General features: G+C 36.9%; 1 protein-coding gene across 1 annotated transcript in view; it reads left to right on the top strand.

Moving 5' to 3' along the window:
• Positions 1-14,034, top strand: part of LOC135325015 (integrin alpha-1-like) — a 75,042-nt gene that overhangs the window by 44,921 nt on the left and 16,087 nt on the right. Inside the window, exons 11-19 of the mRNA XM_064502328.1 lie at positions 3,283-3,356; positions 4,441-4,585; positions 5,630-5,772; positions 7,118-7,261; positions 8,786-9,040; positions 9,472-9,602; positions 12,260-12,423; positions 12,617-12,753; positions 13,751-13,861. Coding sequence (XP_064358398.1) covers positions 3,283-3,356; positions 4,441-4,585; positions 5,630-5,772; positions 7,118-7,261; positions 8,786-9,040; positions 9,472-9,602; positions 12,260-12,423; positions 12,617-12,753; positions 13,751-13,861 — 1,304 coding nt within the window. The remainder of the gene's footprint in view (positions 1-3,282; positions 3,357-4,440; positions 4,586-5,629; positions 5,773-7,117; positions 7,262-8,785; positions 9,041-9,471; positions 9,603-12,259; positions 12,424-12,616; positions 12,754-13,750; positions 13,862-14,034) is intronic.

Below are 14,034 nucleotides of genomic sequence, written 5' to 3'. Positions count from 1 at the left end.
ATTGAATAGGGGCTCTTTTAGAAACGTGTTTAATGGGAAGAATAAACTTTCAGTGAGAAAAAAAGTTGGTTGAAAGTTAGAGATAATATTTCAAACATAAGGAGACAAAAAAACGAAAAGTTAGTTTTCAGTTTGTGCTTCGTACTGTTAGAAAAGTGAGAAGACTCATTGTCTTTTATTAGTAAAATGTTAGTTATACCCATTCAATATATTGGATATCTAATAAAACGTTAATCAATTGCTTTGCTAGTCCAGGACAGTGGACTAAGGATATTATTATAAAATCTAAAGTGATTGAACTTCTGGACATCAGCACACCGTGTGCACTCAGACTTAGGTTTTACATTACAGCTAAACCTGTAGAACAGTTAGATGTCACTGAGTGAGACAGTCTCACTTCATCACACCTCCACCTGGCCACTTTCAGCAGTAGGTAGCCGTTGGATAGGCTTAGCTGTCACATGGGACCCCAACCTGCCCAAATAGTGAAGTGAACTGTGCTGACTTCAACTCCCTGTTAATGGGTGATGCTTCATATTATGAGCTTTAACCCTTGCACTGATTTTAGTAATTTGTTCCTCTAATCTGAAGAAAAAATGAGAAAGCATTTGATCACTGAACAATTTATATAGCTTAATAAAATATCCAAACAAATGTTGTGTTGATGATGACAAAACTAACTGATATATTAAATTGTAGAAATATAATCTGTTTGTAGCATTAGCTGACTAATCCTGGCCACCATGTCCTTCAGAATTCTGGTACTTTCAGTTTGTTACACCTCTTCTAAGTATGAAAAAGTTCTGCAGCAGTCCTTGAATTCAGTGGTTTAATTTTCTGCAAAGATGCAGTAGTAAAATATGTATTTCTTGAATATTATTATTTTTATTTAACATAAACTTTTTATAAGCTATTAGGATATCTATGGCTTGATATATATGCCTTATTTTCTAGTTCTATTTTAGATAGACATAGTTGTATTACAAAACATATGTATTCAAATCAAAAAAATTGGAGAGGAGCTAGCTAATTTCACCGCACTCCTTGGCTTCTTGGTTTCCCCTTTCTGGATCTGTGCTAGGAACTCAGAATCTACACTAAGATTTCTACATAAGATAGCTACAATACAAGACAAGAAATTATGCCCCCTACTCTACCTGTGAAAATCCCAGAAATGGCTGCATGGGAAATCAGAATTAAATTGAAATATAGGATCTTAGCTTTATGTCAAAACGTGGGGAGACTGAGTTGTATCCAGGGTTCGTAAGGCTGGAGCTAGAAGATGCCGATTAAATCCGTTTCTGTTGATTCTTCAGCCATGGTTTCCTGTCCCATCCAAAGCATTTCAGGAGATATTCTAGATTTGCAACTGTGTCCATGGATACATTATTCTGGGAAAAAATAGATTAATTCTGTCCCGCTCAGCTTTCTTATGACAAATCCAGTTTATTGGATGTGTGCAATTTGGAACAGATGAATTAACTTCTGTTAACTTCTGTACATAACAGGGAGGTCATGGGAAACTTGATTCTTGGAATTCTGTATCTGAAGGCATTTAAGTTTTAAGTCTGAATAGCCTCCTACTAATGTAATAGTGCATCGATTTTCTCTTGGATTTCTTGTTTTCTTTTTGGTTTTGGTCTTTAAAAAAATCAACAAAGGAAAAAAGAGAGTTTAAAAATCAAATCCAACAAAAACCTACGCTTGACAGCCAGTGCATTTTTACACATAATCTTTTTCATATGCCTCTGTGTCTAATGGCATGGACTTCTGGTTTTAGCAACAGTTTTATGTTTTATCCAGTCCGCAGGCTGGCACAAATGTTTTTGACAAAATATCCTTTGTAGAATGCTTGGCAATCTGAAACTCAATGGAAAGTTAGACTGGGGGCCATTATCTAAGCAGCATTCAGAACTGCACATACTAACAGTACCAGCATTGTCCTCTGCCTGAAATTACGAGAGTCCTGCCTTTCTCAGATCATTAAAGAACACCCTTTATTGAATGATTAATGCTGCCACTGAAAAATATTAATTATCAGCAAATACACAACTTAGGAATTTTATAGTTAAGAAGGACTATTTTTTTTTTTCAGACTTAGCAAAGCAGTTACATCTTGTGAAATCTGATGGTCTATGTTTGCTTGTCAAACGTTTTGTGTTTGAGATCACGTCTCCCTCCCATGGCTGGTCATAAATCCCCACAATTGGCAAAGATACCATGTCCAAGTGAACAGCCTGTGTGGTTCAGTTGCCAGATTTCACAAGTTCAGTTTTATTTGATAGTCTTGATGCCTGAACTTCATGCAGCCATGGCTTGCTAGGCATCAGTTTCCTTCACACTGTTGAAAGTTTGCCTCAGTACTCAGCTGGTCCCAAATAGTGAACTCATTCCGGATAAGCCTCAGAATAGATTTCATAGTTCCCCCCACTTCCTGTTACCATATGTTGCTCTGAAGGAGAAATCAATATGCAGAATGTAGTTAACTTACTTCTAGCATTTGTCATGGCAAAATAGTCATTAGGTATTGCTTTTAAGTAAAGGAAAAGACAAAACTCTCTCTTCCCTGAAGATATTTCCTGTGTACCTGAGGGCAAAGAAACCTGAAGTTCCTTTAGAGCTTAATATGTAGCATATGACTACCTGAAAAAAATAATGACAGTAGTGCTAAACCACTTGACTCCTTTTTTATGCAAAGTCACTTAAGAGAAACAGGAAGATTTTCATGCGACTTTCTCAGAAGCATTACAGTTCCCAAGCCCCTCCCTGAAGCTTATGAATCTTGGACAGCTAAAATTTTCCTACCTTGTTTTTTACAGAGGTTCATACAATCCAAACATCAAATGTTTTTCATTTAAATTTTACCAGCTGCCTACAAACTTTTAGTTATGTGAATACAAGGCCAGGGTTACATGGCTGGTGTTTTATTGTTCATTTAGCTCAAGTGGAAAATGGTTTAATCATATTAATCAAACATTCCAAACATATTTACCATCAGCCTGAGGTCAAATCTGGTCAGTTTTAGTCCAGAAATATTTGTTGGATAAGTTGTTATACATGGCCTTAAAATGGAAACAGCTTCTCATACTTAATGGTAGCATTTAATACACAATGCACTTTCTGTTTTTATTGTAAAATTCTATAGCAAACTATGTTCTTTGAATATTCTAGTTAATTATGTTATCCCTTACTATCATATCAACATTTTCATTACACTATTTAGATATTTTTTTCAAATTGAAATGTATTTATTTTTAAAACTTCTATATTTCTGTTTAATAGCAACAACAGACCAGCAGGCAGCCTCATTTGAAATGGAAATGTCTCAAGCTGGTTTCAGTGCTCATTATTCTCAGGTAAACAAACTGTTTAAAGAGAAAAAATTTTTTCAGTGTAGATTTTTATTACTAATGCCATGAATTTGGAATGTGTATTTCAGAATTCTTTTTACAGTTCTGTTACTTGTTTGCTGCCGGAAGTTTGGGATTTTCCTATAATTCAGTTAGTCTTTGTAAAATGCATGTAAAGAATAATTATAAACAATGAGTTCTTAAGGGAGTAAGTAACTTGTTCACATTAACTTTAAATTTTATGTTCACATAGCATTTTCTTATCAGTGAAATGTTATGTAAAATATTAATAGGTATATAACTATTCTATATAAATATTACGATGTAATTATTGTATTGTACTGTTGAAATTTAAACAGAAGATGTATATAACAGAGAGTTTTCTGTAATGGATATGTTATTAGTAACACAACATATTCTTAGTTTCATTGATACATTGAATACCTCAGTTTTCAACAGGTAAATATTTGTTAAACTAGAATGCAAAAATCCTTGGGAATTTTTAATGGCAGAAAATCACACCCTATGTACTTTATTTATTTTTGAAAAATAAAAAGTACCCATTATGATTATCTTCTCAGTGTACACAAGTGAAATGGAAATTATACATGAGATCAAAAGGATATTAAAAGATATTAAAAAGTAATGATAGTGGAAGATAGTGGAAGAGAACACAATAAGAGAGTAACTAAACTGAGCAAACACTGGGCAATCAAAGACAAACTGACTCACATAAAAAGACCTTCAATATGTCTTTGTATACAGGTCAGCATATCACAGGTGAAACAGAGAATAAAAAAACCTCATTCAATATGATTTAACATAAGTACTTTACGGCAGACTGAAATTATAGGAGTCATGTTTCACTGTGCTGCTTTTCCTGATTGGCCCATGCTTTTTTAGGTGGGCTTGTTTTTAATGAAGAGAGGGAGATATATGGTGACTGTGGGTGGCCATACTGTAGTCGGAAAAGCAGGGCTAAATCTTGCATGCATATAGGAAGCATTAACCAAACATGAACATCATGACTAACACAGATCTAAAGATGGTTCATTTAAAGAACATGGTGTTTTGTTTTTCTCTATGACAGGATTGGGTCATGCTTGGAGCAGTTGGAGCATATGACTGGAATGGCACAGTGCTCATGGTGAAGGACAGCAGTATTTCAATGCCAACTAACAACACGTTTCGTGACAGGCGCTCGGAAAGAAATGAACCCCTTGCAGCCTATCTAGGTAAGAGAAACATGTATCTTATAACACTTCGCAACAAATGCTACAAGTCCTCTCTCAATCTCATTAACAAAGATTCTCTCACAAAATATTATCCTATTTTTTAGGAGTATGGGAAAATTTATAAAGTATGGATGTGTAATCTGTATAATATTTTGCTGTTTAAAAGAAAAAAAAACATTACTTCTGCAATCAGAAGACTAGTAAGAATGCGTACAGGCCTAAGCATACCTAGACTGTCCTCAGTAGACATGTCTAATTTGTTCAGGGAGGGAGATTTCCCTAGTATTCTTTTCAAGGTTTTCTCTGCCTTCATAGCTAGAAAATGTTCATATAGTATTCAATCCAAATCTTCTTTGCTGAAAATTAAGTTAATTTCTTTGTCTTTCACTCAGTCGACAAGAACAAGAGATTGCCACTAACCTCTTTATGTGTGTTTTGCATATTGGCAGAGTACTGTTTTCCTCTCAGCCTTTACTGTAGAAGAGCAACTCAGTGACCTTACTCTCTCCCTAGGGGAGGCTTTATACACCTCATGATTCTGCTTCCCTGCCCCACCCCAGTTTTGTTTCATCTGCAAATTCCAGAAGTCCTCCATCATCCAAGTTGTTAGTGACAATATTAAATAGAAGAGGTTTAAAATGCCCCCAGAATCATGCTTGCAAGGCTCTATCAGTTTCACGGTGAGCCAGTGACAACTGTTCTTTGAAAGCAGCTTTTCAAACAGCTAGTCACCAGTTATTTCACAAGTGCTGTCATCATCTTACAGTATGTAAGAATGGCAAAGTGAACAGTGTCAAAAACTCCACTGAAATTAGGACATATCAGCCTGTCAACAGGTTTAATGACTCAGTGGTGCTCATGACTTTGTGAGACTGTAGGCAAATACGCATGCAGCCCTTTTATTTGACTCTACCAGCATTCTCTAGAATAAGTAAGGCTAAACGTCTAATTGTAGAATCAAGCTTTAAAAAAGCTCTGAATCACAGCAAGTTTTTCTGATGCATTCTACCTGTACTGCATCTTGAATTCTTTTATGTTTCCTAGGATATACTGTGAACTCAGCATTGACGCCCGGAGGCGTACTATACATAGCAGGGCAACCTCGATACAATCACACTGGCCAAGTTATCATTTATAAAATGGAAGGAAAAGAGGTGCAAGTACTTCAGAGGTTAAATGGAGAACAAGTAAGTATGTATTTATGATTAACATAAAGGAGAAATTTGGCATAAGAAATAGAAGTAAAGATTTCAAATGAGAACCCTGTACCAGAAGAGCAAATGAAATCGTAAGTTGTAAGCAAGATCAGAAACAAAGGTTAGGTAGGTTCTCTGACCGAATATGTAACAATAAATGGACTTAGAGTAGTCAGAGTCCCTAGGGAATTTTCTCTGTGTGGGGTAAACCTTTGCTGATATTGAAGTGGTTATAGCCATCTCTGGACTGGTAGTTTTGTGTATCCTTTGAATGGAAGGGGTATATCATGGGCAGGAAATGGGTGTGATAAGAAAGGTTTTATGGGGGATCATCAACTGGGATAGCAAAAAATATTGAATAGCTCCTTGATGTACTGAGTGGCAGCTCACTGAGAGCTGTTCCTGCAGGAAAAAATAAGATGTACACATGTTACAAAATAACATAATTAAAGATGGTAGTATAATATTACACACAAGAGGATTGAAAGACCTGTCTGTTCAAGTCTACTCAGGTTTCAGTACAGTATTCTTTCAGTAGAATTCAGGTTACCTAATTTTCAACATCTATAGTTGGTGTCTACAGCTCAGCTAAGGAACCTTGGGTCCATTTAGAGAAAGTAGGAAATTAGGAAAGTACACATTTTTAAGGTTTAAGTGATCTGGCCTATTCGAAGCGCCTTCTGGGGATAAGAAGCATCATGCACTAGAAGGGATTGTTTCTTATGCTGACTACAAAGAAAATTCAGGGTGACTAGCTTAACTGTCAGCTGAATATAATCAGATGAATCCCAAACCTTGTGCCCCCTCTATACATGTCTCAGGTCTTTGAGTAGCTCTTGTTCCTCTGCATTCAGTGGTGACTTGGGAATTTTGGAGATTGTTTACGCTGTGTTGTTTCAGGGCATTTTATCCATCCTCCTACCTTTTTCCCTGGTTAGCGTAAAACCTTTGATTTTGTTCCTTCTATTATTGCTTGGACTGAAGAGAAAATTAGCATCCCAAAGACATTTCTATTCAAATGCTGTCTCTCTATATACAATATGAGAGGTGTCACTCCCCTTACCAGGTAGGAGGCACTATTTGTACCTTTCAAACTCAGGAAAGTTAAGTTTTTTTGGATTATGCTTAAAAAAATCCAACAACAACAGACCTCAAAACAAAAAACAAGCTTTAAAGGCAAACAAATGAAAAAACTTGATAGGTAGCAAAGAAAATTTCTGCTTTTGGGTTAAAATTTGGCATTGTTGTAAGCAACTGTAAAACAGGTCTCTGAATAAGAAAACTTGCATGATGCTGCTGACTATGCCTCTGATTTATACCTTATATCTTCTTGCAGATTGGGTCATATTTTGGGGGTGTTATTACCACAATAGACATCAACAGAGACTCATTTACAGACCTTCTTCTTGTTGGAGCTCCTATGTATATGGGAACTGAAAAAGAGGAGCAAGGGAAAGTGTATGTGTATGCGCTGAACAAGGTAAGGATGACATTTACCGGCCAGGAATAGAACATACTCCTTTTATTATCTTCTATCCTTATAGCCTTATTCTAAACAAATGTGATAATTTGAGCTGGGGGAGATGACCTGTTGAAAACAAAGAAACAGAATTCTGACAATTAGGAGAGCATAATACAGATTATTTCTTGGAAAATTTTCTTCTCAAACTCTTGTTTTCTCACCTTTTTTCTAATTTAGTATTTATGTAGACAAGCAGTATATCCTGCAAGCTGCAATGTGGCATAAATGCAAATTTACAGGGTTAATTTTCTATCCATGTTTTCTTTTGGTTTCCACACATTAGGGAGCTCTTCTAGACTCAGTTGCGTCACACTGTGTGATAATTGTGCTTAGCTTCTGCCTATGTCTTCCCTGTATATATCTGTAAGTCAGTGTCATACTCCCCATTCTTGCTTTTTAGTATTAAAGCCCTTTTCTATTACAGTCTCTGAAGGGAATTTGAGCATTCTGTGCATCAGTTCCACTTCAGAGACTGTGGATAGATAGGTTCTTCCTTCTCAATGTCTATGAGTGCTTTTTTTTTTCTTCCTTGTTTCTTCTTTCAGTCTAGTACCAAGGTGTATTGCCATAACAGTTACAAAAGTAGGTCCTAGCAGCAGTGGTGTCCTAAAATGCTGTTGCAGGAAAAAGGCCTGAGAAGACTGGATCTGTTCAACAAGAAACTGTTCCAGTTTCTACGTGCATGTCGCTAACAACAACTTGCTGGGTTGGCAAGAAAACAAGAATTCCACATCCTCTAATAATGCAAGGGTTTGAAATTTGTTTTCCCTGTGATTCCTTTTATCCATCTCCAAACAAAGGAGATGAAGCAACCTCTTGCTGCTGCTCCTTTCTAACACGGAACGCATGGGGATAATCTCTTTCTTGGAAAGACTGGATACATAGCATACCGTATTTGGGGTTTTGATCTACGATTCATGTGCATTGGACACTGTTGGCCAGAAGGATATATATGTAAGGACATGGAATATGTATGTACTGAGCATGTGTGTGTGTGCTGAGGATAGAATTCAGCCCCTGTGAGAGAAATGCTCTCTTTTGTTCTGGAATTACAGTACTGCCATCTGTGATCCATCATAAACTTGGCTCACTTCTCAGACTAAGAGACTGCCTTTGGAAAAAATCTGTACAGTGTCTCAAGAATTAAGTGTTTTAATTATAGTATCATCCAAATACCGTTATGATAGTATGCTTTCCTGTGAACCTGCAACTTCAAGAAATGTCTATAAGCATCTAGACACAGAGGGGGAGAGGGAGAAGAAGGGGGAGGGAGAAGGAGAGAGAGTCTTTCCCATCAGCTTCTTAAAAAGAACATTTGAATTATAGTTCCAGAATTACAGTTTTTCCAGCACACTGTCACTATGAGTGGGATGTAATTTTTCATTTAATTCACCAGTTTGTCTTCTGTACAGGAGCACTTAAAAATCTTCATTGCCAAAATGTTGATGGAAATCCACAAACTCTAAATTTATTCCTTCACAGACAAAGTTTGAATATCAGATGAGTCTCGAACCTCTAAAGCAAACATGCTGCTCTCCATTAAAACATGACACCTGCAAAGTTCTCAAAAATGAGCCTTGTGGTGCACGCTTTGGGACTGCGATCGCTGCAGTAAAGGATCTCAACCTTGATGGATATAATGACATTGTAATAGGATCACCCTTAGAGGATGATCATCGGGGAGCTGTTTATATTTATCATGGGCATGGCAACACTATCAGTAAAAAATATACACAGGTATGGAGTAAAACTTTAAGGTTTGGCAGCTGCTAGAAGTGTATGTAGCACTAGCCTCATTTTCCTGTATCTTTCCAACACAGGATCAAACTGACTTCACCTGTCATGACAGCTTCTTTTTTAAAATGCTCTGTACTTTTAAACTCAGTCTGATTTAACCAAATTTGACTCTAATATTGTTATAAAATCTATTTCCATGTTTTCATTAGAAACCTTCTAAAATGTTTTGTACAACCAGAAAAGTAGGTATTTTGTAATTCTGAAAATTTATAGTGTGTTCATCACCATGGTAACCCTTTCAGAAGTACCCTAATGAAAACTTAATATATTTAAAGAGTTTAAAAGCCCTGTAAGTGCAAACAAATGCATCTTGAAGGTTTTTATAATATTCACCAATATACACTGCATAAACCTGTTAATGCTTTTCACAGCGTATTGCATCAGGTGGAGATGGGGAAAAAGTGAAATTTTTTGGCCAGTCTGTGCATGGAGAAATGGATTTAAATGATGACGGGCTGATTGATGTCACTATCGGAGGCCTTGGTGGTGCTGCCCTCTTCTGGTATGGATACTAACAGCATCTGTCAGGGTAGAAAATAATAATTTATCGTATGATACTTATTAATCATACCAGATTTCATCTCATACTTTGACACTAGCTGTGAATCATAATATTTTAATGCCTCTCTGGAGGAAGTAGTATAAAATGTAATGGATAATAATCACTAACACATACAGAAATGTTTTAGAAATCTTGTTAGCCAAGTATGAAGATCATCTCCTAGATCGTGTTCAAAATAGAAACTTATTCCACTTGTGGCACAAAGTATTATAGAAAAAAAAATTATTCTCTTTATTACATTATATTGCATATTGTCTTCTTAGCAATACCAAGGGCAGGTTCAAATATAATGGGGTTACTAAGAAAACTCTATTTTGGCTCCCTACCAAGAAATTTGGAAATATTAAACTAAACATTCTGGTGAACAGTGAATTCATTTCTTTACACAAACACATGATTCAGATGGCTCGATGAGCAATAAATTATTAAAGGGAGAAGAAAAAAGTACCAGTAAGATAAATAAACATGATAACATGGAATTTCTCTTTCCTGAGGCAGAACTAAAGCTATTTCACAGCTCTCTCCCTGCTAAAGCAATTGCTAAGCCAGCTGACTGCTTTCACTATTGTGCAATTACACCTGACTTTTAGCTCTTACAGCCTAACATATGAGAAGTGTCACATAAAGTATTAATCCTTTTTAAATACATGCTGTTGCACTGTGTTACACTCTTTTCATCCTTTACCCTTTTAGCACATTGCATTGCCTCTCCCAGGTGTTTCGCCTTTTAGGACTTCATCTCCACAGAAGTAGTAGGACAGCTCTCAGTACAGAGAAGAATGCATCAAAGTCTCTGTAGGGTCAAGTTCTAAGACTGTAAGATGATTTGGAAGGAAACTCAGTGTTACTGAGTCCAGACTTTTCAGAGTTATGACCCACAGTCCTGACAGAAAGAAAACTTGACTTGAACTTTAATATCATAACGAAAAGTTAGGGATTTCCTGGTTTATAGTTTCTACCCTCAATTTTGATGGCATTTACAAACTTTTTTCTAAAATAACGATGAGGTAGATTATTTATTTATTTTTATGAAAGCTGAGAATTCTCCATAACTGATCACCTCTAGGATGATAAGCAAACTACCTGATATTCATAATAAGACTTTGAAGGGCCTTCCCAGGGGAAATTGATATTTTCTGCAAGCTTGTTACTACTCAGTCCAATGGATTACTGCTCTGTAGGAAGTCTTGAAACAAGTAAAAGAATCATTTTTCCTGCAACTTTGGCAGCTATATGTAGTGCTTACAGCAGCTCTTGCTCCTTTACATTAATATAATTTATTGTCCCTTCAGCATGAATGAGTTTGCCAGTTTATATGTTGGAGGCATCAAAAGTAACAAATGTTTTGGGTGTTTTTTCTTATAGATCTGAATTCTCTAAATAGTATTTTTAATGGTTGGGGACACAGCACAAATCCCACTGATTCTCAGGTCAGTGTAGCTTGGCAAGTCACTGTGCACTAGCTGACCATTGTAAGTGGGAGGTAAAATGCTTTTGCTTAAAATCCTTTCATGGAGGGAAAGTTTAAGTTAATGTCTACTGCTTCATATTTGCTATGGACACAGACATACATCTTCCTACAGAAGAGCCTGGCATTCTCATCTGCCAGGGACAGTGCTCCTAAGCAATCCCACCCCGTCCCCGCGCTCCTTCCAGATGCTTGTGCGGGGAGCTGGGACAGGGAACTGATGGAGCTGGAACAAAGATCATCCCCTCCCCTTCCGCCCGTTATTTTTGAAAGTCATTTTTTAACTTTGACCTGATCCTCAGTCTGGTCACCGTGCAGCAGCATCAAAACATGCATCCATTTAAGTTAAGGGAGGTGATAAGAGCAAGAGCACGGACTGCTCCAGCTGCTTCAGAAAGCTGCCAGGTCGGCGACCTGCCTGCTGCTGCCACGGCTCCTGTCCTTCCCCTGCCAGGCACCAGTGCCTGCTCACCCCGCCAGCGCTCCCTGCGGCCAGGGCTCGCCTGCCCCTTCCCTGCGCTGCTTGGGTCACAGAGCTGAAGAAAGAAACTTCACCAGCTACTTTTCTGCTGATTTGGCATGCTGGGATAGCCCATATCGAGCTCAGACAAGGAACTGAGCCAGAGCAAAGTAACGCATTGTGGGCACGGGGGTGAAGAGCAAAGGGGAGCTAAAGCGCTGCGAGTTGCTAGTGGGTCTCAGCTTGTTTATCTAGCCATAGCCTAAGAGCTGACATCCCATCCTCCATGGGCAGTAACTTCTTTCTCTACGGCTACTACTGAGAATGGGTCTGAGTCTTCCGAAACGGAGCTTTCTGAAATGTCAAAATGTCTTTTGAAACAGAACTGGCTCTATAATTGCTTAAACACTTTTGAAACTCTTTCCTTTCACCTTGTATCCATTCTGTAAGAAGTACAGCACTGTAGAGAAACCCTGTGGCCATTTTATCTTTAATATATAGTTTACTGGTACTTTGTGTAGACTATGTCATTAATTACCTGTGTACATCATCAGATATGTTTATTTTAATGTCCAGGATTGCACATTTTATAAGTTTATTGTTAAAAAGTTATAAAAGTTGCTGCTGTTATTTTCAGGGGATTCTTTCCCTTTTTGTCTTTCTGTTAAGGTCTCGTGATGTGGCCGAAGTAAATGTTTCCATGCAATTTACACCCAAAAGCATCAATATCCAACAGCAAAACTGTCAGATAAATAAAAGAAAAACCATATGCATAAATGCCACAATTTGTTTTAAAACCAGACTAAAATCTAAGGAAGATCACTTTGAATCCAGTAAGTAGACAAGCACCAAGCTATAGAATCTTTGCTTATAAAACTGTTACGCTCACGTTAGTTTAATTCTCAAAAAATGGAATGTATCGCTTTTTTAAATTCAGTATTCAAAGTGCATTTAAAATATTGGCTGGCAAAAAAGAACATATGGGGGTAAATTTGGTCATAATGCTGATCTGAACTTCCTTTCCAGGTCTACAGTATTGGATTACTCTTGACTCACAAAGACAAATATCTCGAAGCTTGTTCACAGAGAGCCATGAGAGGAAAATGCAAAAAAATATTACTGTCAAAGGGTCAGAATGTATTAAACATAACTTCTACATGTTGGCAAGTAAATCATTTAAAGTGGCTATGTTTTTCTCATGTCGATACTGTAATAGGCCTTAAATATATTGTATTAATTATAAACTAGATGAAAATTCTGCATTTACAATTATAATTAAGAAGTGTACATGAAATTCATTTACTATTTTAGGATTTGTATATTTGTGTATGTGTAGAGTTATAAATTATTTATCTATATGTAAAGACTATTTACTGTTGTCTCTCTGCTGTGTATCTGTCTTTAGAAAGAGCGTAACACATTTAGCTGAATTCTGCAGCCGTAGTGGTTGATAGTTTAGGTGCATTCAATACTCAGCAGGAGTATGGGAGCTGAAAGGCTAATTTGCATATTGGTGCGATTCCTTCTAGTAAAACCGTATAATCAAAAAACTCTCAAATTAGGTTTGGGATGAAGAATACTAATACACTGTAAAAGAGAAATGTAGTTAGCGACTGTAGGTGTGAAATTGTCCAGATTATAACTAATGTGCAGAGTGAACAGAGATGTATATTATAAGCTACCTACATTTAAAACATTAGCAGTTTCACAATTGTAGCCGAATCCAAAACTAATGATAAATGATACCTAGTATTTGCTTGCATATGCAATACATTTCCTAAGTTTGACTTCACCCAAGATGATATTGCTCCTGTTCATCTTACTGACCCTTTAAGCACAATGAAAAAAGAAAAGGTCAAGTTGACATTTCTGAGGCATTCTTAAATAAATCTGTGTTAGAAATGTTTGGGCTATGTGACATTTTTATGATGAGATGAGACACACAAAAATGTCAGTAGGTATTTATAAGGTTTGGCTTACGCACTAAATGCTTTGTCATCAGTTACAGGCATTTGCATGCTTTCCTAGCACAGTAAGGATGGCAACAGTGTGACTGGAAAATATTTTGTCTCAGCACTGTGGGTTTTTTTATCCTCCTTCAGTCACTTAGATGTTAAAGTGAATGTCCATAACAGTAATCTCATTTTCTTCATCTTCTAGGACAAGCCTGACTTTCAGGACTCTGTAAAGGTTTTGCTGGAATTCAATTTCTCTGATCCAGAGAGTGGACCTGTACTTGATAGCACCTTGCCAAATTCAATATCTGAATATGTAAGTCAGTAAAAGTCTGTATTAATACCCAAAGTATTTAGGGTAAAATTCATACCCCACACAAGATCTGAAAGTATTATTCACAAATTGGCTCTAGAGGAAGGGTGGATGAGCCTGTCCAGAAGATGTGTCCTCCAAACAAGTCTCCAGGAGTGAAGAGCTCAATTCAATGA

This window comes from Dromaius novaehollandiae, chromosome Z (genome assembly GCF_036370855.1).
Source record: "Dromaius novaehollandiae isolate bDroNov1 chromosome Z, bDroNov1.hap1, whole genome shotgun sequence".
NCBI lineage: Eukaryota > Metazoa > Chordata > Aves > Casuariiformes > Dromaiidae > Dromaius > Dromaius novaehollandiae.
Note: the sequence above shows the minus strand (reverse complement) of the source record. Positions and strands in the feature narration are given on the sequence as shown.